This window comes from Aphelocoma coerulescens, chromosome 25 (genome assembly GCF_041296385.1).
Source record: "Aphelocoma coerulescens isolate FSJ_1873_10779 chromosome 25, UR_Acoe_1.0, whole genome shotgun sequence".
NCBI classification, from domain to species: domain Eukaryota; kingdom Metazoa; phylum Chordata; class Aves; order Passeriformes; family Corvidae; genus Aphelocoma; species Aphelocoma coerulescens.
In genome coordinates this window covers 2664527-2691507 of record NC_091038.1, presented here as the reverse complement: position 1 = coordinate 2691507, position 26981 = coordinate 2664527, and the positions used below count along the sequence as shown (strand labels likewise).

The following is a 26981-nucleotide window of genomic DNA, read 5'->3' as shown; positions in this document are numbered from 1 at the left end:
CCAGCAGAGCTGCTCCACCCCCTCTGCTCATCCTGGAGCCTCCTCTGGGCTGACTCCAGCAGCTCCAGGTCCTTCCTGTGCCAGGCCCCAGGGCTGGGGCAGCTCTGCAGGTGGAGTCTCACCTGAGCAGGGCACAGGGGCAGAATCCCCCCATTCCTGCTGCCCACACTGGGGGCTCAGCCCAGGGCTCAGGGGGGGTTCTGAGCTCGTGCCCAGCCTGCCAAGTCCTTCTCCCAGGGCTGCTCCATCTGCTCATCCCCAGCCTGGATCGACCTCCCAGGTGCAGCAGCAGCACCTGGCCTGGTTAAACCACAGAACCCCCAATCCCAGTGACCCCCCTGTTGGAAGCTGCACGGGACGAGGAGCCCGGATCCCAGCGGGGGGAGCGAGAAACAGCAGCCAAACCAATATGGTTGAATAAATGCACTCCCCTTTATTAGCAGTCTAAAGGCACTTCTATAGTATACCAGCTTGTTAGCTCCTAAGTGGCTTAAAGCTTATCAAGACACATTTCTATTTCTACATAATTGGACTACATTGGCAGTTTTCCACAGTCTTGTTATGATCAAAAGAATTTTGTGCTCACCTCCCTCGTATCATGCCCGGATATCACACCTGCAAGTTCTTTACTCCCTGAATTTTCTCAGGCCGAAACTGTTTAGTTTCACACAGGGACTTTCCCACGGAAAATGTCTCTCACACACACACAGAGGCCCCAAAACCTCCAGCCCTTATTGCTTGCACAGTTCTTTTATTGATCCCAATAATTCTATTCCCCAACACCCCTCCCCACCTCCCCATTTGCCAGGTACCTTCGTTCTCCACGTCGTCGTTCATGAGCCCCCCGAGCCACCTCTTCCACTCCTCGTCGTCGGCGGTGTTGGGGTCGTACATGTCCGGGGTGATGTCCGGCGCGCGCAGCTCGGCCTCCAGCTGCCCCAGGGGAACGTCCTTCAGAGGCCTCTTGGAGCGTGTCCTGAAGGCGATCAGGCTGTCCTCCAGGGGCTGCAGGGACAGACAAGGCCTTCCTGGGATTTTTAGCCCAGCCAAGCAAGGCCAACCCCAAAAATATTCGATTCCTGCCGCAGAGAATCGTGCGCTTTTGTAGGCTGAGCACGCTGAGCTCTCACTACCCTCCCTGTTAAGCTGCTCTTCTTTGTAACTACACATATAAATATATCATTGCTCATTTATCAGCTCTTATCTGCCACCAAGGAAGCAGTTTCCACTTGCAATATTTAATTCTTTCACTTATGTTTCACTCTTCACTCTCTGACATTCATCTGGAGCAGCAGCCCAGCACTGTCTCCTCACTTCAGCCTTGCCCAGGAACACAGAGCTTTTCCCCTTATTAAAATGGGACACTGGGTCTCTGGAGAACCAAATTCCTCAGCTGTTAACAGTAAAAAGTGTGCCTGCAAAACATAACTAAGCCAACAGGGTAATTTTCAAAAGGAAAACTATTTTCATTAGTTATGTAACTGTTACAGAGTTACATTTAACAGCTGAAACAACAGCGGTGAGAGACTGATGGGCACAAATAGTGTCATTACAAGAAACTAAAAATCTATGTCACTAACAACATTTTTAACAGCTGCCTCTGAATGTCCTGCACACTACAGAGATTCAATTTCACAGAATATAAGACCCATGGAATGGTTTGGATGGGAAGGGACCTTAAAGATCATGTGGTTACAACCCCCAGCCAGGGGCAGGGACACCTTCCACCAGCCCAGGCTGCTCAGAGCTCCACTCATTATTTGAAGTTACAGGGGGAGAGCAGTAAAAGGAGGAGCAGAGAGTCCCAGAAAGTCCTGAAAAAACCCAGAAAGTCCCCTCCTCTCTAACAAATTTTAACCACCCCTCTACCACAGCCCCCAGCCCCGTACCTGGTAGGAGTCCATGCAGACAGGGCTCGAGGCCAGCTCTTCATCCACTGCATGCAGTTTCTCCATGAAGGTGCTGTCTTTGGTTTGCTTGGGTTTGGGAGGTGGTGGGGGTCCCATGGGAACCACTTCAGCACTAATGTGTCTAACAACAGGTGTAGTGACCTTCTCCATCTAATTGAAAAGGCCTTTGTGTTAAAAGGTTTTATTTAGAACAGAAATTTCCAAGGACAGAGTAAATCTCTTTTTCTGCTCGACTGGAAATGGGAGAAATGCTTCACAGAAGGATGGGGATTTTTCCTATTACACTGACTTTGGTTTTCAGAAAGTGCAAAGAAATATGAAGATTTGCTGGAAAGGGGACATTTGGAAGATCTGAGTATCAGTCTCAACATTACCAGAGCTGATAAACCTGAACACCAATTATTGTGGCAGAATCCTCCCAGAAACCAACTCATGGTGAGTAGATGTGGAAATATCAATATAATATTGTTCTTTTTGATCCCAGTGTCAGGTCCCAGGGGCTTTCTCGTTCTTGTTTGCTGATCCTTGGCCCACACTGCACCTACTACTCCCTCTGACTGCACAGTCACACAAACACCTTCCTGCTTTTATCAAACTCACTTTCTGCTCCTAAGCCAAGCACAGGAAACCATTCTCCTGCACTCCTCAGAAATGATGAGAAAGATAATCACTATCTGAGGAACTGACAACTGTTTCCATTCCCAGAGCTTTATTTTAGACTCAGCCCTTCCTGCAAGGAACGTGGCAGTGGGACCCTAAAGCCAGCCGGCACCTGGAATGTCCCACAGCTTTAGGAATTGATCTGTTTTTTTGGGTTTGGATCAATAAATTAGGAACAATGACTGTTTCCTCCAGCTTTACCTCACAGAGTGTCCCTCCCTCCTCGTCAGAGGAGCGCCTTGTCCTGGACCTCTTGGCTCCACGAGGAGAAGAAGCTGTGCTCTCCACGTCGCTCTCCAGCAAGCTCTGCAGGGCAAGCGATGCACAACGCCCTCAAACCATCGTGCCACAATCAATAACTGCTCCAAATAACATTTCAAAGCCTCTCTTTTAGCCAAATGAATAGTAGAGCATTGAAGAATGATTACTGGAAGGTCCAGGATGACTTACAAGTGTCCATGTGTTAAAGGAGAGAGTGTTCTCCTGCCTCAGACACAGAGAGCTCTGTGCTGAGCACGCAGACCTTTGCACAAGCTGCATTTACCTCTTCTGCAGTCTCATCCTCATCTTCATCATCAGGCTGGTATTCTTCATCAGAGGAATCATCTTCCTCCAGGGGAATGTCCACAAACTGAGGTGGCTGCACGCAAGAGAAAAAAGGGTGACCACTGTTAACAGGAGGAGGAAGAGCTGCACTCCAAGGGTGCACAGCCAGAGGAAATATTTCTAACTGAGGAAACACCCTGAAGCTCAGAAAGGAAATCCTGAAGGAACCAAAGAAATAAATTACTGAAAGATTGGCAAAGGGAAGTAAGTGGTTTGAAAAGTGCAAGAACAGGCACAAATGATTTAGTATTTATATGATGGAAACACTGCACCAGCAGACACCAGCTCAGAGATGATTTTAGTACACGAGTCTGCTTCAGCCCTCCAAAAGATCTCTGCCTCAGCAGGAAGCCTCCAGTATGGTCTCTCCTTTCCCAGCAGCAATTCACTTACCTTCATCTCGTGTGCCTTCTTAATTGGGGAAATATTCCACGTTGGAATCACCTAGGGACAGCAAAAACACTTGGGCTGTGTCACGCAGGCAGGGTGAATCCCATCACCCTAAGGAGCACCTGAGCTTGTGACCTTGATCTCCACAGTGGCCAAGCAACAACAGAGCTCAAACAAAGCCTTCAGACCTCCCATGGGATCTCCAGGAAGCGACTTCAGGACAATGGACACTGGGAGTTCACTGCCCTTCTGCCCTTCCCAGCCCTGACCTGGCTCTGTGCTGCTCAGCTCAAATGGATCCTTTTTTTTTAGCACTGTCTTAACAGATTTCTTTCATTTCAAGACTCAACCATACAAAAGCTTTACACTTCTCTTTGGAGGTCACACAACCAAAACCACTCACAGAATAACAGGATAGGCTGAGCTGGAAGGGACCCACAGGGATCACCCAGCCCAGCTCCTGGCCCTGCACAGACACCCCAACAACCCCACCCTGGGCATCCCTGGCAGCGCTGTCCAAACACTCCTGGAGCTCTGGCAGCCTCGGGGCTGTGCCCATTCCCTGGGGAGCCTGGGCAGTGCCCAGCACCCTCTGGGGGAAGAGCCTTTCCCTGATCTCCAACCCAAACCTCCCCTGGCCCAGCTCCAGCCGTTCCCTGGGTCTGTCACTGTCACAATGAGCAGAAGTTGGAGCTGCCCCTTGGGCAGGGGAAGGTGCAACAGGGAAGAGCAGATGATTCACTTACCCCTCCTTTCTCCACAACTTCCTTCAGTTTGGAACGAGTCATTTTGGGCTCCTGAGAGTTTAAAACAAGACAACAGCACTGAATTCAGTAATTTCCTTACCTACAGACTTTTCCCCAGCAACTCTTTACTATGAAACTTTTCTCCTTTTTTTTAATTCATTGCCTTTAAATTCACTATCTTTAAATTCATTCCCTTTCACCACAGTGACCTCCAAAATAACTCCTCATACTTTTGCTTCATCATTTACACTGAGACACTACTCACTTCATCCAGGTGGCAAATCTGATAACGAAACCTAATTATTCCAATAGATAAATTACCTATTTATTCTACCTCTTCTCCCCACATCCCATGATGGCCCAGGCAGGCAGAGTGGGGAAGGCCTTGAGCATTCAGAACAACTGATAAAACCAACTGAGCAAGCTTTTTACTCACAAACAAAGGAATATCTTCTGTCTCACTGATGGCTGCTTTCATCATGGCCACCACGTGTTCATTTGTGATCACTTCCTAAAGGAACACACAAAACCAGGATGTTTATTAAAGAGAAACAGACAAGGTAACAAGTGTTAGCATAAACGACCTGGAAATAGGATGGAGGAATACTCAGTGTAATGACACTGCAGTAAAAATGACTGCTCAGAGATCAGACAGTAACATTTAAAGTAGCACAGCAGTGATTAAAACATTTGCACTACGTTCTCTGTGAACGCTCCCCAGAATAAATTCCCAGCAGAGAGAAAAGAAAACAGTCAAAACAAAAGCCCACAGCAGTTTCCCTGATATCAGTAATCAGTCATGTCACGTAATCAGTAAAATGTGCTGATCCCAGTCACAGGAGAAATGCTGCTGGGAAGCTGCAACAGAAAACCTCAATCTTGATTAAACTTCAATCTTGAAGCACTCACAGGCTCCCAAAACAAGGGTGTAAATCCCTGGAGAAAGTGTGGAATAATACACAGTCTTCAAAACACTGTGCTACATCATTCCAGCAAATGCTGCACATATTTAGGAGAAATAGGGGAAGGCAGGAGAGACACAATATCCCAGCCTGCATTTTCTGAAGGCCTCCATAAGGCTCCAGGGAAGGCAGGTGACTGTGAGGAACCTCCAGCCCTCCCATAGCTGCACATGACAGAGAAAGCCATTAATTCAGGGCACTTGCACAGAATCCACTGGTGAATCTGCCTGGAAGAAGCGTGGCAGCCCCCAGGTTGTTTGCCACAGGGATGGCAAGAAGGGAAAATATCTGAGATCACCTGGATTTGGACAATTCTGGCTGCAGGGAAAACAAAATGTATGATTTTTGACGCTGTGGGAAAATAAATACACTACTGCTTTCCAGATCATGCTTTGGGATGAACTGAAATCCAGACCCAAAAGGGGTGCAGAGTTAAGAGATTGACTCCAAAGCTGTGACAGCACAAATATTCTTCTGGCACCTCCTTTCTAACTGAGAGCTGTGTGATGGACATGAACTAAAAGTGATGCATTTCTGTCAGCACCACTAGAATTCCAGCAGAATTTTATGATGAAACAGCTCATTCAAAACAAGAAACAGAGTTCACAGCCTACGCCTGCTCATGTGGGCCCAGAAGGATGATTTTAGTTCAGTTATTCCTGCTGCTGCTCCGGAAAAGCAAAACAGGCCCAGGTGCCATTGTAAACACAGGGAACTTGGGATCAACACCTACTGGCAAAGCAGGGTCCAGGTGAGTAGCACAGACACCACGGATCCCATCTCTACAGATTTATTCACGTGATTCCCTCTTTATAGATTTATTAGGAGAGATCAGGACGTGGGTGCTGAGCAAGAATCAGGAATCCCAGAGCCACCATCGTTCCCCAGGAGCCTGGCCTGGAGCCCAGTCCCCCCCACTCACATGCAGGATGTTCCTCACGTTGACCACGGTCAGGTTGTGCTGTTTGGCTCCATCTTCCAAGGTGCGATCCAGGGACTCGTCCAGTTTGATATCACAGGACAAAGAGCCCTCTTCTTCCTGGCTTTTCCCTTCTCTCTTCCGTTTGGTTGCCTTCCTCCTCCTCTTCCTCCTCTCGACATCCTCCCCGTCCTGCTCCTCTGGAAATCAGCAGAAATGGAATCTAAAACTTCAGCTCTGTCGCATCCAGCACATTGTGGGAGGATGAGTTTAAAAACAAACACAAGCTAGAACTCTGCAGCTACTGACACAGCAAAACCTCCATCAGCTGGTGGGAGACCACCCAAACAGAAACAGCCATGAGAACTAGAAAGTCTTTTGAATGATGGATTCAGTTCTGCAGGACCTGACTGAGTCACTCGAGCAGGTGAAGGTCCTGCAGCTGCCACCTCCTCCAGACTGACCTATGGAATGGCCTCAGCTGCCTTTTTACACCTTCAAACAACATTGCAAAAAGCCAGGTACCACACAGCAAGAACAGGACTCAAAAAGTGTTCTCCTGCTTTGCTGACTCAGAGAAAGAAAAGAATCATCTTTTTTTTTTTTTGAAGCAAAGCAGTGACTTTTAGCAGCCAAAAATTGCAGAGATCAACTCCAGCAAGTCCCACTGGGACACCTGTACTTTGCTGAGACACTGAACTACAGAGCATAAGATTGAAACTTAAAAATATATTGCACCTACGCTGCCCCCACCGTGTTCACAATCCCAGAGTTTGCTGTATCAGTCACACCATTTATCCAATGGAATAAACGGCCCCAAATCCAAATATTCCTCATCACTCTGCTGGGACCACTCACCAGCTCTGGCGTTCTTCGGTGGCTTCATCGTGGTGGGATTTCTGGCAGCCACCTGCAGAGAGCTTCTCCCTGGAGCCTCTGGCACTGCACCAGGGTTTTCACTTGGATGTGGATCCCGCTGAGAACTCACTTCCACCTCTGTGTACAGCTTAGGGATTTTCCCTGCAAACAGAACACCCAGCTGCAGTCAGATGCACCACAGGGATACCCAGAACAAAGACAAGACACAAAAGTGTGTCATGACCCATTCCTGCACAACTGCACAAGTCTAACTCAGCCACGGATGTGACGCAGCTGCACGGAGTAGCAGCAGCTCCATCCTGCTGGACACAGAGCCAGGCAGAGAGATCCCATTCCAGCCATCTCAGCCTCGCTCCCTCACTATCAGCTGTGCACAGCCACGATCAAACCCTCCCCTGTCACATGAGCCAACTGCCAGAACCTGGTGATTTGTTCAGAACGTGGTTCTAGTCCCTGTTGTACAAATGCAACTGCCACAGGAGGGGCAGGCACAGCCAGGGGGTTACTCCCAGCTGGAACAGCACAGTTGGCTGCACCCTCGGGATGCATTTCCACAGCCACCGTGGGCCACTGAACCCACCTGGCTGCAGGGGTGGCTGCAAACCCTTCAAACCCTTCCCCTCCTGTTCTGTGCAGGCCCACACGTTCCACAGCCCAGAAAACAACTGGGAACTGTCCCATTCCACCTCCTTCCTTGACACAAACTCAGCTTTCAGTCAAATCAGCGAGCTCATCACGGCAACATGAGAACCAGAGACAACAATTCGCACTGAGAAGCACAGAATCCATCAAGTCTGAAGGACCACAGAGGGTCACATCTGGTGCCACCTCCCTGCGCAGGCAGGGCCATCCCAGAGCACAGGGCACGGGATTGTGGCCAGATGGGGCTGGGATGTCCCCAGGGAGGAGACTCCACGGCCGCTCTGGGCTCTGCTCAGGGCTGGGCACTGCCCAGGGCAGCACTTCTGCCTCCTGGGCAGGGCAATTGCCGGGCTCAGGCCCTGCCCGCTGCTCTGGGGCCGCTGCCGGGCCCCGGAGCAGAGCCTGGGCCCTGCCCTGAGCCCTCCCTGCACACAGGGACACCCAGGGCTGAGGGCCCCTCTCAGCTGGGGCTCCTCTCGAGCCTGAGCAGCCCCGGCTCCCTCAGCCTTTACTTGTGAGAGAAAAGCTCCAATCCCCTCATCTCTGACCTCACGGGGACTAAGAAACAAGGACGGACAGTCCCTTTCCCGTACAACCATAGAATGGTTTGGGTGGGGAGGGACCTTAAAGCCATGGGCAGGGACACCTCCCACCATCCCAGGATGCTCCAAACCCCGTCCGACCTGGCCTTGGGCACTTTCAGGGATGGGAAAACATCGTGAACGACCTCGTTTTCATTCTAATCTATAACATTTCCTGGGGAGGGGAAAAAAAAAAAAATCTCCAAAACAAAATAAACACCACCAAATCCCAGGGCCCAAAGCCGCCGCCCCTCCCGGTACCTTCCGCCGCCGCCGGGCTGCCGGGGCCCGCGGGGAGCTCCTGCCCGGAGCCCGGGGCCGGTCTCGCAGGAGGTTTCCTCCCACCCTTCGGCGAGGCCTCCCCGGCCCCCCTCCCCGCGGGCCTGGCGGAGCCGCCGCCGCCGCCATCGGCAGCTCCCGTCGCGGCGGAGCCTCCGGGCAGCTCCGCGTCCTCCCCGCGCTCCCTCGGGCTCGACGGCCCCGCCGCCGCCGCCGCTCTGCGCTTCTTGCAGGGCAGCATCTTCAGCGCCAGCGCCATCGCGGCTCCGGGGCCGCTCCGGGGCTGCTGCCGGGCCCCGCTCGGGCCGCCCGGTCCCGCTCGCCGCGCAGGAAGCGGAAGCAGCCGGGGCTCGCCCCGCGCATGCGCGGCCGGGGCCGGTCCCCGACGGGGCTCCGGTGACGCGGGGCCGGGGGGGGGAGCACCGAGCGCGGGCACCGCCATCTTCGCTGGGCGACGCCGCCGGTGCCCGGTCCAACCTCTCACACACACAGAGACACGCACACATACCCCGGCGGCGCCGCGCCCGGTGCAAGCCCCCCGCCCGCCTCTGCCGTCGGGGGTCTCCCCGTGGGGCAGGGCGGGTCCGCCCGGTGCTGCCGCCCGCGGTGCCGGTGCCGTCGCTTCCCTGTGGGAAGGGGGGGAGGGGGGTTCAGGCACAGCGGGCACACGCCCCACGGCTCCGTGCCCGGAGCCCCGACAGTTGCCGAGTCACCGCCGGGCGGGGCCGCCGCGGGCGGGGCGGGGCCGGGCGGGGCGAGCGCCGCAGCGGGACCAGTCGGCAGCTCCTGCATCCCGGCCGCGAGAGCATCCTCCGCACCGGGCCCCGCACCCCCGCGGCCCCGGCCTCGGCGGGGCCATGGCCGAGATCACCAGTGTCCACCCCGGCTTCGGTGAGTGGGGCCGGGCCGCGGCGGCCCCGGCTGCGGCCCCTCCGCCCCGGCGGGGCCCCGAGAGGCGCCTCCGGGGCCGGGCCGTGCCCTGCGCCTTCGCCCCCCCCCTCTCACCGCGCGGGGACGGGCAGCGCCGGTCCCGGGCTCCCCGCACCCGACGGCCGCGGCCCCTCAGCATCCCCCGGTACCGGCCCCTCAGCATGCCCCGCTCCCTCAGCATCCCGCGGCCCCTCCGCCCCCGCCGGCCGGGCGATGCTGCTCCCCCCGCGGCCGCCGCTCGCCGCCCGCTGCTGGGGCGGTGCCAGCGCTCGGCCCCGGGAGCGGGGCCGCTGCCGGCGGTCGGTGGCGGAGCGGGGGCCGGTGGCAGGTGCAGCCCGGGCCGATGACGTGATGTCTGTGCCGGGCCGCGCCGCGCCCCGGCCTTTGTTCGCGCTCCCCGGGGCGGCTGCGGCACCGGCACCGGCGGCACAAGGCGGGGCCTGCCCGGGGCACCGGGGGATGCTGCGGGCGGCGGCGGGGCCGGGGCGGGGCGGGGCGGGGGGGGAACCGGCCCGGCCGAGCGCTGGCGGGGCCCGGGCGGAGTCGGGAGCCGGTGCCGGGAGCGCCGCGGGGGCGATGGAGAAGCTCCGAGCCCCGCGCAGCCCCCGGGGGGAGCGAAGGGCCCGGCCCGTGCGGGGCCCGGCCCGGGGCTGTTGGGCCGAGAATCGCTCGGGTTTGGGATGTTTTTTTCGTGCAGCCCCGGCGTGAGGAGGGCGGGGGCCGCAGCGCCGGGGCTTCCTCCAGCGCTGAGCATCCAAAGCGCTGCCTCCGCCTGTCCTGCAGCACCCGCTGACCTTGCCCTCCCACCCTCCGGCCCCGTGGGCACTGCACGGGCGCTGCGTTTCCTCTGAATCCCGAAGTGCTCAGGGATATTCCTCTATCCGACAGCATTTATCTCATGGAGAACGGCCCCACTTCCCTCTTACCTTGTGTTTCCTGGGATCTGAGAGCCATGTGCTGTCACCATTTAACCATTGGCCACCATTGGGGTATCCTTAGCAAACATCGGGTTTCAAAGGAGGCTTTCAGTGATTTTTGATCTTGTTGCGGTCAAATCGTAGCGTCACGTCGGAACAAAGGCGTCTTCCACAAAGTTTGGATAAAAAAGCAAAGTTCTGCTCTGTTGGAGGGAGGTGTCAGGCTGTGCTGCCATTTCTGATGGACACTGGGCGTGGGGAGTGCTCTGAAAGCTGCAAAAGCTTCACTGGAATTGGGTTTAGGCAGCTTTAGGTCAGCGTAGTTTTCAAGTGCAGGGAATTATGGAGACAGGACTAAAGGATGTATGGAATGATTACATAAACGGGAGCCTTCAGCCAGGACAAGGGGGATTGTGAGCAAGATCCTGAGGCACGAACAGGCACTGGGTGAGATGAGGTGGGACCCAGCAAACCTCAAGCCACGTCATGAGGCTGAGGAGCTCTTTGCCACAGAATGTCATGGGAGCCAAACGTGAGACTTGAAATAATATTTAGAGTTGAAATAATATTTAGAGTTGCGATAATTCAGTGGGAGAAAAGATTTATTTGGTACTTTCTGGTGTGACTGTCGGGTGCTGCTGCTGGAATTGTCCTGTCAGAGGTGCAGGAAATGAAGATACAAGAGCTGATTCTGTGAGGACACAACAGAAACAAAAAAACACACACTGAGAAGCAAGAATAAGAATAAAAATAAGAATAAGAAAATTAAGAATAAGAATAAGAGTAAGAATAAGAATAAGAATAAGAATAAGAATAAGAATAAGAATGGAGTTTCAGCATTTTTCTTAGGTATCCACCAAAGCTTTTTAAGCTGAGTTGTCTCCAAATGAGTTGTTAAAGACCGTTTGCCTTATATCAAAGAGAGAACATTAAATAACAAACTGAAGTTGGGGTTTTGGGGCAGTGTTTGTCAACATTATGAATTCTTCTTGCTTTAGTTAATTCATTCCCAGGCTCTGCAGTGAGACCTGGGACAGGTTTCTCTGTGGAATCAATCACCACTGACAAAGATTCCAGCTGCAGGTCAGAAAGGCTTCTGTCTAACCAAAAGTGGTTTTTCCAGTTTTGGGAGAAGGCAGAACAATTTTCCCTGAGTCTGTCAGGTGCTCAGTTTACAGCCTGTTAACCTCAGGAAACAGTGATGTGGGAAGAACAGAGAAAATCCAAACTCATGGTGCTCCCTATAGCTTCAAGGATGAGGTTAGAAGATTGTTTCCTCCTGTTTGTGGTACAGAATGAAGAGGAAATTGAGACAGGTTTGCTTTTTTTAAAGCAGCTGTCTCACTTGGGTACTGCCACGATTGCCATGATAATGGTTTTTGGTAAAGGAGTGGTTTGTACAATTTGTAAAAGAAAGAGATATGGGGTTAGAGGACCTTTTCTTTTGTTTCCTGGCTTCCCAAAGATAAAAGAAAATGGCTTTAAAAGCAGGAATACAAAAATAAATTACATGGAGAGCCTGACTCCACCTTTCCTAAACCCCCCACCAAGAAACTGAAGACAGAAAAAAATCCCCTCCTTTTCCTCCCCTTTTAACATTGAACAATCCCAGCTCTTTTCACATCTCCTTCTCTTCCATCTGCTCTCCATCCTCCACCCACCCCAGCCTTTCAGTCCTCTCGGAGTTGCTGGAGGATGTCAGTGCAGTGTCCTGGGGAGCTCAGCACCACTGGCTTCATTCCGTGCCTTGGCAAAACTTCTCCAAAGTCATCCATTAGCAAATAACCAGATCAAAATGAACGTGGTATTTATTTTTTTTTTATTCTGCCTTGCCATTACTGATTAACACAGTTGGCATAAAATCTAGAAAATATCAGATAATCCATAAATCCAAGCCCAGGATTTTCTGTCTGGCGGTTTGGGCACTGGATTTCCATGGGAGATTTCACGTTTGCCCTTGGCCTCGGCCACAAGGGCCAGGGCAAAACAACCATTTCAGGGCAAAGTGGAGTTTTAAAAATTGTTACTAAAGGATCTCTCCGATCCAGCATTACGGCCGTATTTATTGCCCCCTCCCCGTTGTGGAAATAGAATTGTGTAACATTTCTGAAAGGGGCATTAAAAAAATAAAAGAAAATGCTTCCTGCACATCAAGAGCCCGCGTTCCTATGGAGATGCTGGTGATGCAGGAGCTGGCTTTGGCAAGATAAGGCAATCAACAGTTTGAGATCCTTAGCACATGGAACACAGGTCAGGCACGCCTTAGGAGTGTGAGAAATAAATTTAGAAACAGAAGTGGTGTCTGGGGAAGCTTTGATAGGCAGATCCCAGGATTAAGAGCACGGCAGGACTGTGTAGATCTGCACACCTGGGGCCTCACTGCCTTGTCTCCCCACAGATGTGTCTCCCGTGGTGGCAGGACTCATTGGAGCCACCGTGCTGGTGGTTTCTGTCTCAGTCACAGTCTTTGTGTGGACATGCTGTCACCAGCAAGCAGAAAAGAAGCACAAAACCCCCCCGTACAAATTCATTCACATGCTGAAAGGCATCAGCATCTACCCGGAGACCTTGAGCAACAGGAAGAAAATCAACCGGATCCGGAGAGACAAGAACGGCACGGCCAAGGAGGCGGGCAGGGGGAACCTCCTGGTGGATGCTGCTGAGTCTGGGTTGATGGGCTCCGACAAGGCTCCGGACGCGCCCGGCGCAGCTCCCCGCGTCGACCAGCTCCCCATCAAAGTAGATTACGGAGACGAACTCAGCCCAGATCAAAGCCTCACCCCGGGAGGGAGCAAAACCTCCTCCCCCTCTTCCCCGGGCGACGACGTCATGCTGGGAGACCTGACTTTCTCAGTGGACTACAACTTCCCCAAAAAGGCGCTGGTGGTCACCATCCAGGAGGCGCACGGGCTGCCCGTGATGGACGAGCACACCCAGAGCTCCGACCCCTACATCAAGATGACCATTCTGCCCGACAAGAGGCACCGTGTCAAGACTCGCGTGCTCCGCAAGACCCTGGAGCCGGTCTTCGACGAGACCTTCACCTTCTACGGGATCCCCTACAGCCAGCTCCAGGACCTGGTGCTGCACTTCCTCGTGCTGAGCTTCGACCGCTTCTCCCGGGATGATGTGATTGGGGAGGTGATGGTGCCCCTTGCAGGGGTGGATCCGAGCACCGGGAAGGTCCAGCTGACCAGGGAGATCCTCAAAAGGAACATACAAGTAAGTTATGAGGCTCTTTGCCCTGTGTTTGATCCCAGTTCTTTGGGTCCGTGGTTTAACCACCAGGAATAATGCAATTCCTCAGCCACGAGGCCTGGTTCTCCCCAGGTGCATGGTTTGGGTTTGATGTGGCTGTGGTTTTAGCTGGGCACTTCTCTGCTGTGTGGTGATGGCAGGTGGGTAAGGTTTTGTCACCCCTGAGGCACAGGAAGGAGGAATGTTACGATGGATGGTGCCAAGAAAAAAGGCAAATTCCCATCTCCAAATAAAAGCTGATGTGGTAACAGGACATTCATCTGCAAACCTCACTTAGAGAGGGAAATTTGTCTGATCTGACCAGTTTAGACCCCTCTGCTTGGAATTATTTACATCTGAATTGTTGCTGTAAAATTGTGCCAGTGCAGCCTGGTGGGATTCCTCTTGTCCTGGAGCAGAAATCAGCGCCCAGGAACCCACCTGAGATGGGCTGGATTGGGAACAAAAGGCAGACATCTGAAATCTGGGTGACATGAATCCCAGCGAAATGAATCCCGCTCTTGGTGCCTGGTGCTGTAGACAGAAGGATGAGCACTCTGGAGCAGATGTTTGTGTGCTCAGGGAGGAGGAGGAGGGAGAGGAGGAGGTACTTAAGATTTTAATCCTCTTGCTCAGTTGATTTCTGCTGCCCATCTCCCAGGTTCAATAGCAAAAGGCATTTGGGCTCACTTATTGATGTAACAGCTTGGAAATCATTGCTGGGCTCTATAAAATCCTTCCTTATGTCCTAGAGTGGCACTGTTTAACTTGAAATGTTTCTACTTTATGGGGTGTTCAGCTTCTTTATTATTATTATTATTATTGTTGTTGTTGTTGTTGTTGTTGTTATTGTTGTTATTATTGTTATTATTGTTATTATTATTATTTAAAGGAGATTCTGTGTCAATGACCCCAACAAACCAAGAGTTCTGGTAATTACTTGGCTGCTCTTCAGTTCTTGGGATGCTTTTTAGGATAAAACAAGCGGCTGGTTCAGGGTCTTTAATATTTTTTTTTTCAGTGCATTGACTGGATCTCTTAGAAGCAATAGATTAAAAATAGAGGGAAAAAATAGATTTAAATAGAAATAATTTTAATCAAGAATGCCAATTATTTGCCATTTATTAGTAATCAAAAATTGATTTACCTTGGTGCCAGATGTGCACGCTTGAAAATCTGCATCGTTCCACAGCATCAAAACCAAACAAAGTTTGTCTGGAGGCTTCAAAATCTGGGATGCAGAATTGCATTTAACAGCCAGTAATGACCCAGTGACCCAGGCCAGGCCTGCATCCCACATCCCATCCTAGTGAACATTCCCAAAAGTTTCTAACTGACAATCACAGACTGCAAATTACTTTGAAGCAGAATCCCAGAAGGATTTGGGTTGGAAGGGACCTTAAAGATCATCTCATTCCAACCCCATGCCATGGGGAGGGACACCTTAAGACCAGAAGAACCCCAAAACTCTTAATAACATCCTCACCCCATAAAAAATCTCTCTCTGGCTGTTGCATTCTTGTGTATCCAAGGAGCCAAAGTTCCAAACATTTCCCTTCCAGGGCCAGGAACTTGCTCAAATATTTATTCTCCTCTCAGAATTTTGCAGGAGCAGTAAGTTCCCAGCAGCTGGACTACCATGGTCCTCGTGAGTCCCAAATCAGGATAGTTATCATTCTGTGATTCCAGGCATTTGAAAAACTTGTGGTAAACACACAGAAAGCACTCAAATCAAAAGAATGAAATTAAAACGAATATTTCCCACGTTTAAGTTCCCACTCTGCGCTTTCCTCGCTCAGCTGAGCAGGAGCACTGACACAACTTCACCTCAGAGCACGGAATGGGGCATTTGCTGTTGTGCCTCAGTGTTCTGAAAGGAGAAAAATCCCTTCCTTGGGGCCTCGCTGACCCTTTGCTCCGCCAGGTCCCAGCTCCTGACGGGGCAGGAGGAGGTCTGGAATTCTGGGGGAGAGCCCAAAGTTTCAGCAGCTCTGTGACTGACACCCCACGAGTTCCCACCCCTGGCTGGTGCTGTTCACCTTGACAGCAAATCAACTCCATCTCAATCAGTGCCAGCTGAGTGGAAGTGAACACACACCATCTGGAAACCAAAACTAATTATCTTAATGTTATGCTAACGTAATGTTACTCTTTGGAAGGATGCACAGCAGGTTTAACTGAGACCTGAGATAAAACCAGCTCTGGTTTTATCTTCTTTTAATCTTCATCCTGTAGCTTTGCAGGCTGAACTGATGGTGAGACTGTCAGGACACTCCTGAAGAGCCTGAGGAGCTCAGCTACTGAGGCTCCACCAAAAATCAGTGGAATTTGAGCTCCCAAACCTCTCAGAGCCCTTTAGTCACAGATGCCCAAAGCCAGCTGTGGCCACTCCTCCCTCAGAAGGTCCCACCAGGTTTGCCCTGCTGGAAATGCAGAATTCCAGGCTGTGGGGGCACTCATAGCTCTGGGAGGAGCACGGGGTGGTTTCCCTTCTGCACCTGAGGCACCAAGAGTGGCCTGTGGCTCATTTTCCCACTCTTTAAGGCATTTAGCACAAGGAAAGGGAATTCTGGCGACCTCCAGAAATCATCCCTGGCTCTGAGACCACCTTGTCCTGAGGAGCTCTCTGTGTTTCACCCTGACAGAAGTGCATCAGCAGAGGGGAGCTGCAGGTGTCCCTGTCCTACCAGCCCGTGGCACAGAGAATGACCGTGGTGGTGCTGAAAGCCAGGCATTTGCCAAAGATGGACATCACTGGCCTCTCAGGTAGAAGCTATTTTCTCCAGCTCTGCACGTGTGGGGAAAAAATAAATCCCCAAGTTCACTTGCAGGGCTTTTCCCTTGTTTCAGCTGCAGGTTTTGGCTGTTTGCACATTTTTCCTCAGATTCTTCCTGAGGGTGATGGATTGCTCTGAGTGCTCCGTCACTCACCTGCAGGTGGCTGTGCAAAGCAGCCCAAATCCTTCCTGCTGGGAGCCCTGGTTGGTTTGTTCAGGCAGGGGTTTGTGGAGGCAGCAGCTCTCCGTGCTGGATCCAGAACAGCCTGGATCCATGGGATCCATGGGATCCACGGGCCGAGGCCAAAGGTGTGAGGAAAACTGGGAATGGCCCTGGGTGGCTGGGGCTGGACATGAGCCCAGGTGTGCCCAGGTGTGCCCAGGTGTGCCCAGGTGAGCCCAGGTGTGCCCAGGTGGGCGAGAGGCTGATGGCACCTGGGCTGGACCAGCCCCAGGGTGGGCACAAGACCAGGGCAGTGACCGTCCCCTTTGCTGGGCACCGATGAGAGACCTCAAATTTGGGGTCAGAGCGTGTCCAGAGATGGGAGTGGAGCTGGGAAGGGGCTGGAGAATTCCTGAGGGAGCTGGGAAAGGGGCTCAGGCTGGAGCAAAGGAGGCTCAGGGGGGACCTTGTGGCTCTGCACAAGTCCCTGACAGGAGGGGGCAGCCGGGGGGGTCGGGCTCTGCTCCCAGGGAACAGGGACAGGAGGAGAGGGAACGGCCTCAGGCTGGGCCAGGGGAGGCTCAGGGTGGACAGCAGCAGGAATTTCCTCATGGAAAGGGTGCTCAGGCCTTGGCAGGGGCTGCCCAGGGAGGTTTGGAGTGCCCATCCCTGGAGGTGTCCAAGGAAGGGCTGGAGGTGGCACTCAGAGCTCTGGGCTGGGGACAGGGTGGGCATCAGGCACAGGGTGGACTCGGTGGGCTGGGAGGGCTTTTCCAACCTCAATCATTCCATGATTCTGTGATTCGTGGTCCTGAGCAGCTGTTCCATGGCTTTGTCAGGCCCTGCCCCTGGGAGAGGAGGGGGACAAGTGTGGCGAGGAGCAGTGGCAGGCTCAGAATGGAGAGGAGGAATTCGAGACAATTCTGGCTCGGTGTTTTGGTTTTTTCCATTTCTGTTGTTTTTGCTGGGTTTGTTCTTGTGCTGCTTGAAGAGAGGAGAAGAGCAGCTGTTCTGGCTTCCCTGTTTCACAGATTCTGAGACTCCTGAATCCCCTTTGCAAAGTTTCCTTCGGGATTATGGGGAAATGGTTGGAGTCAACCCGAGATTCAGTAACAGCCTGACTGAGAGCAAACGTAGCCCTGGTTTTGCAGCTTTCTCCTGGCCACCTCAGAGGGAATGCAGACAAATGAAGACCAGGATTAATTATTGCAGGCCCTAGGCTTTACTCTTTTGTTAAAAAAAAAAAAAAAAAGAAAAAGAAAAGCCACAGGATAAATTTTTCAGTGATGTTCTACCTGCAGAATCTTGTGACTAACTGTTTATTTTTATATGATCTTTGTATTATGCATAAGCCCAGTTCAGCTGGTTAAAAAAATAAAGGTGAAAAAGAAGCAGTGCCAGCTGGGCAAGGGCCTTCCAGCTTCAAAACTTGTGTGGCATGAGAAAAAAAAAAAGCTCTCAGTGCCTGGTACCTCGATTGTAATCCTGCACCAGTGTCTGCATAAAGAGCAGCTGCCCGAGGGCCGGGGGAGGCTGGGGGGAAAAGGGAGGCTTTGTTTTAAACTTTCTTCTTTCCCAGCACCTTCCACTGGCAGCGTTTCCCATCTGCAAATTATCAAAACTGCCTGGGCCCTTTGCTGGGCTGTGTCCTGAACAAGGGTGGGGTGGTCAGTCTGGGATTTGGGGTGACCTTCCTGTGGCCTCCCACAGTGCTGGAAGGAGCCAGTAGGGAGAGGGATTGTTTATGAGGGCCTGGAGTGGCAGGGCAAGGGAAAACGGCTTCAAACTGCCAGAGGGCAGGGCTAGATGGGATATTGGGAAGGAATTGTTCCCTGGGAGGGTGGGGAGGGACTGGGATGGAATTCCCAGAGAAGCTGTGGCTGCCCCTGGATCCCTGGCAGTGCCCAAGGCCAGGCTGGAGCCACCTGGGACAGTGGGAGCTGTCCCTGCCCATGGCAGGGGGTGGGATGAGATTTTTAAGTCCCTCCCATCCCAACCCACTCCGTGCCCGTGCCTCACACCCCGTGCTGGAGCTGTCCTGGGCCGTGTTATTGGTTCCTCCCTCTCCCCCCAGCAGACCCCTACGTCAAGGTGAACGTTTACTACGGGCGCAAGCGCATCGCCAAGAAGAAGACCCACGTCAAGAAGTGCACTTTGAACCCCGTCTTCAACGAGTCCTTCATCTACGACATCCCCGTGGATCTCCTGCCCGACATCAGCATCGAGTTCCTGGTGATCGACTTCGACCGCACCACCAAGAACGAGGTGGTGGGGAGGCTGATCCTGGGCGCCCACAGCGGCAGCGCGGCGGGCGCCGAGCACTGGCGCGAGGTGTGTGACAGCCCCAGGAAAGCCGTGGCCAAGTGGCACAGCCTGAGCGAGTACTGAGCACAGGCCGAGCCCCTAGGACAGACTTAAACCTTGTTTTAGCTGTAGGACTAAACTTTCGTTGAGAAGCAGCAGCTGATTGGTTCTCTTAGTGATGTGATTTTTTTTTGCAGGGCACTAAAATTCTAAGGAGCATTAAAAAAAAAATCGATGGGGAATAAAGAAATAAATGGAAAAAAAAAAAAAAAGGTACCACGAATATATATAACAGTGTAATCACGCTATTGCATGCCTACTACAAACTGAAATTAGTATAACTGCCAATATCAAGTTGCAGGTTTTAATACAATTATCTGTCACTATGGAAGTTGTGTTTGTGCCGAGCTGTCTTTGCTGGTATTCACCAAGATTGGCCTGTCTTTATTAGGCTTCTCCCAAAGTTTCTGAATTCTGCTGTTTAACCTCTAGTTTCTTGTTAGTTTTGCCTGCCCATTGGTTCTTGCAGTTCTGTTCTGTGCTGGTTTGGGAGCCCCAACCGCGTTTCCATGTAGAGCTGGGTTAGAATTCTGCACTGGCACAAAAGGAAAATACAGGGAAAATGGCACTGGCCTCCAGAGAAGAAACAATTCTGTGTCAGGCACCGAAATCCTTGTTGCTGGGATGGACTTGGGGAGCTGTGAGGTCACAGCCTCCAAGGCTTGACTCTAAAATCCAAACCCCAACGAACTGATCCCGTTGTTTTTGCCACGTGGGACTCACGCAGGCAGGATCTCACAGACTGTAGGAATTGGGGAAATCCTGCTCGGTTTCGTTGTATTTAATCCTGTCTGTGCGTGAAAGAAACCCAAACAATGATTGGTGAGGAAACCCTTAAACAGGAAATGCCAAATTCTACCTGGCTGATGAGTTCTGTCCAACGGCAAAGCAGAGCTGAGCTAGGGAAAGGCCTTGGAGGCAGAGCTTGTGCATGAAAAGATCACAAAGCTTCCCTTCATCCATGCTGGAGTCAATTTGCATCAGACGTGGTCCTGCAGTCACCCAAGAGCTCCCAAAAGAGGAGCAAACACAGGGCAAAGCCTGGCACTAAAAATGGGCCAGACCTGGAGTTTCAAGGCAGCTTGGGGGAATCCTGAAATCCTGACTGACTCCTGAGTCTGGGAACCACCTGCAAGGGGACAGATGGCCCTGACCAGAGGGACCTTGAGCACCTCAGGCTGTTTTAACCCCGCAGAGTAAGGAATTTGGAACAGAAGTTCATAAAGTTTGGCAGCAGCTGCCTGACGTGTGGTGGTGCTCACATGGCCCCGGAGCTGCCTTTGGACACAACCAGAACATCCTGGCATGGAACTGGATTTGGGTATTCTGGCTACAGCCCAGCCAGGGCACAGATAAGGATGATAACTGGCAGCAAATAATTCATGGTAACCAGTGTTGGTGAATTGAGCAGAAATAATTTTAACTAAAATTGTTCCTGGGCTCTCCAGTGGAAAACCAGAAGCAGAACTGGGTTTGCAGAGAGGCTCTTGGACAGCCCCAGGTTTTCAGGAAACCTTTTGCTGCTCCCAGGCAGCCACTCTGCTCTGAGCCCTGTGGGATGCAAATAGGAATGCAAATAACAGATTATCATTTTTTAAAAATTAAGATCATTTACCTACTTACAGGATTTGACTGCTGAATTTTAGATCCCTGTTGGAAAAATGATCCTTTTCACCTTCTCTCTCCTGAAATGGGAATAACGGAGCGAGGCTCCCCCGGCTCCCCACGAGGCGCCAGGGAAGCAGCAGCTCCGTGTGAACAGGCAGCACTTTGTGAGCTGCCACCACTTTGGCATCTCTTCCTAAGGCATTATTTTTGGAAAGCTGATTTTTCTCACTCACAGCCACTCACTCACTGGCCCTCCCTCTCAGGCAGTGGCTCCTTGAGGCTGCAGCTCCATTTCTCAGCAGACACAAGTGTGGATTTTGCTCCCCCCATTACCCATCCCCATGGCCAGGATTTCTGCCTGAGGTTGTAGTAGATTTTATCAGTGTCTTAAATGCTTTCCAGCTCGAGCTCTTGGTGGCTCAGAGCCACAGCCCAGAGAACGAGTTCCCCCTTGGAAATTGCTGTAGATCTCTTTCAATCCTAGTTTTTGCACTAAGCAATTGCGTTGCTGCAGTTTAAGCAACTGTCACGACTTCTCCTCGGAACATGCTTTGAACACCGCTCCAAAGATCCGACCAGGACTAACAGCAACAACAAAATTCCCTTCTCCCTTCGGTGTGAAAAGCATGACTAAGCCTAGATGATCTTAAGATTCCTTTAGTTGCAAAGGAAAGATGAATTTCTTGTCAAGGAAACATGCTCAGGGTAAATAGACTTAGGCTATCGGGCAGGTAGGAGTAGCTCCAACACTCTTCTGGAATAATAGGAAACTGAAGATGTGCAGATATATATTTTTTAAAACATAAAATAGACAGTAAGTGACAGCGGACTCACTGTAAAATCTCCCAGGTGTGGTTATTCTTTACCTTGTGTCTTCTATTGTAAAATGAACTTGGACAGTTACAACTTTGTGTGGAAAAAAAAAAAGAAAAAAAAAGAAAAAAGGCAAAAAATCTAACTCAACCTGTGTGAAACTGCATAATGCTATAAGCTAACCTACATTCTGTAATGCTACCTTGTATGTTGAATTTGTTAACGCACATTGAGCGTGCAAATAAAAATTAAATCACTTTAATTGTGCTGCCTGTGCTGTGTGTGACCGTGGGCAACACGAAGGCGACTGAGCACTCCGAGGATTTGTTTCTATAAATATGCATTTCTGCTGAAAATGTGCATTTAATTCACGGGAGGAGCACACGCAGAATAAATCTCAGTGGAATAAAGAAACGCAGCAGAATCCTGGCAAATGAAATATTAAATTAAAGCGAGTCTGGAAATGAGAAGGATTCAGGGTGACCCAGTTGTGGCCATCCAGCACCTGAAGGAGCCATCAAGGAAGAGGGAGAAAGACTATTTATAAAGGCCTGGAGTGCCAGGACAAGGGGAATGGCTTCACACCGACAGAGAGGGGATTTAGTTTGGATTTTGGGAAGGAATTCCTCTCTGTGAGGGTGGGCAGGCCCTGGCACAGGGTGCCCAGAAAAGCTGTGGCTGCCCCTGGATCCCTGGCAGTGTCCAAGGCCAGGCTGGACATTGGGGCTTGGAGCAGCCTGGGACAGTGGGAGCTGTCCCTGCCATGGCAGGGGTGGAATGGGACGAGTTTTAAGGTCCCTCCCAACCCAAACCATTCCCTGATTCCCTGATGACCCTTTTACTTAAGCCTTAGCCCATCCCAAACCCTCACTGCATTATAATTTGGTGTAATTTGGTACAATCTGGCATGAACGGATATTCATTAAGTTGAGTCTAAGTGGGGGAAAAGGACATTACACGGGCAGAAAAAGAAGCAATCTGACTGCAGGGCTTGTGACCAGGCTTTTCCTTAGAACGTGCTTTCCAACACCACTCCAAAGATCTGACCAGGATTAACAGCAGCAGCAAAATTCCCTTCTCCCTTCGGTGTGAAAAGCGTGACTGAGCCCAGAAGACCCTAAGATTCCTTTAGTTGCAAAGGAAGGATGAATGGATGGAAGCGTTCCTGGACCCCTGGTCGAAACGGAATTCTCCAGGAATGTTTCTGTCCATCCCGCCCTGCGCAGGACACAGCGCTCCCTCCTCAAGCGCAGGGATTTGGCTTCTGGGGTTGTTTTTCTGCAGCTGCCCATCGACAGTAGCCAGAACAACATCGCTCGGCACAAAGCCACGGCTTTAGAAAAGGCCAAATAGCCCCGGGCTGTGTTTCCCCAGCAACAGATTCCAGCCTTAACGCCGCTCTCTGCTCTCCTTGAGAGCTCCCCGTGCGGCGGAGAACAACTTCCAGAGGTGCTTCAGGTGTCTCAAAACGAGCTTCAGGTCTCGTCCGCGAGGAACCAGGAGGTTTCAGCCCAGGCTTTACGAAGAGGTGGGCGGTGATCCTGGAAAAGGGATGTGGCATTCCTCGGCAGAGGGAGGCGAGGATCACAGACCCGTGATGAGGGTTGGAGGGGACCTTAAAAATCATCCAGTTCCACCCCTTGCCCTGGGCTGGGACACCTCCCACCGTCCCAGGTTGCCCCAAAGCCCATCCAACCTGGCCTTGGGCACTCCCAGGGGTTGGAGCAGCACCAGCTGCTCCGGGATGTCACAATTTTTGTGCTTTCCACACCTTGGAGCACCTCGTGTGCCTCCTCCAACACAACCAGAGTTAACGCTAAAATCTGACTTCAGCTCTGCTCTGGGACAAAGACAAAATCAATCCAAGTGCAACAGGGACTGTCTCATCCCCAGGCTGGCCAGGGACAGGCTCGGCTGTCCCAGTCACACTGGGGAGGGAGGGACTGGAACACACAAGTTCATTAAGCTCCGCCAGAGTTCTGCTCCGGAGATTTAATTCCAACGTTTTGCTCCCCAGTGGCAGCCAGAGAAGGTGCTGAAGACAAAAAATTACCCAAACCCACCAGGATTCTGCAGGTAATGAATGACCCACGGCACTCAGGGTTGAGCTAATCTGGGTGACCTAAATGCAGCCTTCCAGGACCTGAAGGAGCCCACGAAAAACATGGAGAGACACTCTTTGCAAGGGCCTGGAGTGACAGGGCAAGGGGGAGTGGATTCACACTGCCAGAGGGGAGGGTTAGATGGGATATTGGGAAGGAATTGTTCCCTGGGAGGGTGGGCAGGCCCTGGCACAGGGTGCCCAGAAAAGCTGTGGCTGCCCCTGGATCCCTGGCAGTGCCCAAGGCCAGGCTGGACATTGGGGCTTGGAGCAGCCTGGGACAGTGGGAGCTGTCCCTGCCCATGGCAGGGGCTGGGATGGGCTGAGCTTTAGGCTCCCTTCCCACCCAAACCATTCTGGGATTCTGCGACTCTTGCAGGCATTCAAATTCGATGCCCAGTGAGTCAGGACACAGAGGTTTATTTAACACTGATATTTCCCCTTCATTTCCACGTTCTCTGCACCGTCACTGATCAGGGTGTTCCAAACCTCTCAGTGATCTATCAGGGCAATAATCAGAGTTATTGAGCAGTTGGCTAAAACTATTCAGCCCAAGTGCACAGTCACTGATTATCTTCTACTCATTGTCCAAAATGTGAAAGGGAATCTCTCTTCATCCTTCTCTGCTTGACTCCTGCATCCAGCACCACACGCCTTTAGAAACCGGCGGGTTTCACGTTCTTACCCCATTCAGCCTAACGGGAACAAAAGGATTTGCATCATAAAAAGGGGGAAAAAAAGGCGAACAGAATGGGTTCGACAAACCATGAACAGAGAAAAGGTTTTGTGGAGAGCATGGAAGCTCAGCCCCGACTCTCTTCCCACCTTCCCCGGCTCTGCCACTGCCACCAGCGGGATTTTGCTCGGCGCTTGGCACAATTGGGTCTCTCCTCCTCCAGCTCCCCTCCTGCCTTATCTCATTCCCCGCAGGAGCGGATCGCGTTGCCAGGGCGATGTGAGTCACTGCCGATGGCAGCGCTGGCTGGGGCCCTGCCGGCATCTCCTGCGAGCGGGAGGCACGGGAGGCTCCGTGTCCTTTCGGAGCCCCAAAGGCGCGGGGCTGGGGCTGCCCCGGGGGTCCCTCTCTCCCTTATTCCACCCTCATTGAGATGCAACAGCTGGATCCGAGTTCTGAACGAGCCTTTCCAGAGCGGCGGGAGGATCGCGGGGCCCCTGCGGAGGCTCCGTTGTTGTCGGGAATTGGAAAGGATCCAAAAAGTAAAGCCAAGAAAGACCCTCCAGAGCCTGCAGGGGCTGGGGAGGGATTCCTGTGAGGAGCAGCTCAGGGAGCCTGGGGAAAAGGGGGCTCAGGGGGGACCTTGTGGCTCTGCACAAGTCGCTGACAGGAGGGGGCAGCCGGGGGGGTCGGGCTCTGCTCCCACGGAAAACAGGAGGAAATGGCTTTAAGTTGTGCCAGGGGAGGCTCAGGGTGGACAGCAGCAGGAATTTCCTCATGGAAAGGGTGCTCAGGCCTTGGCAGAGGCTGCCCAGGGAGGTTTGGAGTGCCCATCCCTGGAGGTGTCCAAGGAAGGGCTGGAGGTGGCACTCAGAGCTCTGGGCTGGGGACAGGGTGGGCATCGGGCACAGGGTGGACTCGGTGGGCTGGGAGGGCTTTTCCAACCTCAGGCATTCCATGATTCTACAGCCCCAGAGAGCCACCACCACCTGAAGCTGCTGGGCTGGAACAGAGCCTGGGTGTCCGAGCTCCCGGGTCACTGCTCTGCCACAGGCAGTGCCTGACCCTCAGGGAGAGAATTTACTGGGCCAAATGTAACAGGACAGGAAAGGAAAAACAGACCGAGAGATAAGTAAAGCATTAGTGGCAGAAAATGCAAAACAAAACCCCAAACCAACACAATAAATACACACCCACAAAATCCCAAGCCCTGAAAAACCCAAAGCAAGCCCTTAGTGCTGCCGTGCTGCTCAACTCCTCCAGCTTCTCCCCAGCACCAACACAAACCCTGTGGTGCCACTTAGAGCAGAACATGAATTCATCTGCTCCTGGGATGACTCATCCCAAAAGGACTCAGCAGCCACGTGGGGACATCCCGTTATCACCGCAGCCAGCTCTCGGAAAACCAATTAGCAGCGTTCCCAAATTAACCCGGAGCACGAGGAGCCTGTGAGTCCTTGGGAGGCTCGGGGACACCGACCACGTGTGGGCTGGGAAGGGGAAGGTGTGGCCCAAGTCCCCACACTCTCAGGACATGCTGATTTCAGCTGGGACAGGGCAAGAGCTGGACCCATCTGAGCCCTGAAAAGACTAAAAAACCCAGGCAAAACTATTTGGGGAATACCCAGTTTACGTAACCTCGATTTTTACAAACATTTAAGCAAGGCAACTTTCCACGGGCAGCTCCTCACCTCGGTGTTTGGGGCTGAAGAGAATGTTAATACAGAGACACAAAAATCCAGAGTTCAGGTCAAAGCTTGCCCGAGTCCTTCCTGGTAAGGAAGGGAACAAACAGCAGCTCAGAAATGCAAAATGCACCGAGTGCCTTCCAGAACGATGCTGTTCCAAGGAGGAATTACAAAGCTGAGATCCATGCACTCACATCTCCCCACAGTGCCAAGGGATGTGTCAGTCCCACCTGGGACGGGTGTCTGGGTCTCTGCAAGGAACCCCAGACAGGCAGGGAGATGAAGGTGCTGCCTCCTGTCACAGCTCAAGGCCTGAGCTGATGCTTTCAAGTCACTTTTTTTCTTATGTAGCAGAGGAATAGCAGAGCTGGTGGGGAAAAGAAGCTTGGGAATGGTGGGGGACTGAATGGAAAAGAGCCCTTACACAGAAGATACACAGCCCAGGGGGAAAAGTCCAGCAGGGCCTGTAGAGGATCTTCCAATCCCACTGGAATCAGTGTCTTGGCCACAACCAATCTGCAGATACAGCTTTTTAAAAATGACTTCTGGTATTTTTTGCAGAGAATGTCTGTATTTCCAAATAACTCGAACACTGTACCCACATGAGGACTCCAGAGGAGAATTATTTCACTTTTTCTAACCCAGTCTGCACTTGAACAGTTGCAGTACAGGAGAGGGAAAAAAAGGAAAAACGACCCACACCAAAACCTGAAGGCAAAGAAGGTAGAAAGATGAAAGCAAAGTCAACTTTGAGATGGTTGGGATTGGCTTTGCTGGTTCATGCACATCGGGGACACCCTGTTTGTGCACACGCTGAAGTTCAGGCCACGTCATTCTTCCCTTTTTATCCCTTCTCAGTCATCCCAAGGTGGTGTTTCCCCATCCTGAGCTTTGGGAATGCTTCAGAGTTGTTTCTGTATTTCTGGGGTTTATTCTATACAATCATAAGAGATTGGAAAAGGCCCCTAAGATCGCTGGAGAAGGCTCAGGAGTGATGTAATTGTGGCCTTCTGGGACCTGAAGGAGCTGACAAAAAACATGGAGATGGAGTATTTAAAATGGTCTGGAGGGACAGGACACAGGGAATGGCTTCCCACTGCCAGAGGGCAGGGATGGATGGGATACTGGGAAGG

General features: G+C 52.1%; 2 protein-coding genes across 2 annotated transcripts in view; one reads left to right on the top strand and one right to left on the bottom strand.

The window, feature by feature from the left end:
* LOC138098661 (GON-4-like protein) overlaps positions 1 to 8937 on the bottom strand; it is a 28877-nt gene extending 19940 nt beyond the window's left edge. The window contains 11 exon segments of the mRNA XM_068995359.1: positions 813 to 1005; positions 1890 to 2060; positions 2772 to 2876; positions 3115 to 3210; positions 3570 to 3620; positions 4313 to 4363; positions 4749 to 4823; positions 6197 to 6393; positions 7052 to 7213; positions 8557 to 8881; positions 8884 to 8937. Of these exon segments, the coding sequence (XP_068851460.1) occupies positions 813 to 1005; positions 1890 to 2060; positions 2772 to 2876; positions 3115 to 3210; positions 3570 to 3620; positions 4313 to 4363; positions 4749 to 4823; positions 6197 to 6393; positions 7052 to 7213; positions 8557 to 8881; positions 8884 to 8937 (1480 nt within the window).
* Positions 8938 to 9346: 409 nt separating this feature from the next.
* SYT11 (synaptotagmin 11) lies at positions 9347 to 21645 on the top strand. The gene is made up of 4 exons (XM_068995366.1): positions 9347 to 9465; positions 12820 to 13643; positions 16304 to 16424; positions 18673 to 21645. Exons 1-4 carry the CDS (start codon positions 9432 to 9434, stop codon positions 18984 to 18986), a joined length of 1293 nt encoding a protein of 430 aa, XP_068851467.1. The 5' UTR covers positions 9347 to 9431; the 3' UTR covers positions 18987 to 21645.
* Positions 21646 to 26981: the final 5336 nt, after the last annotated feature.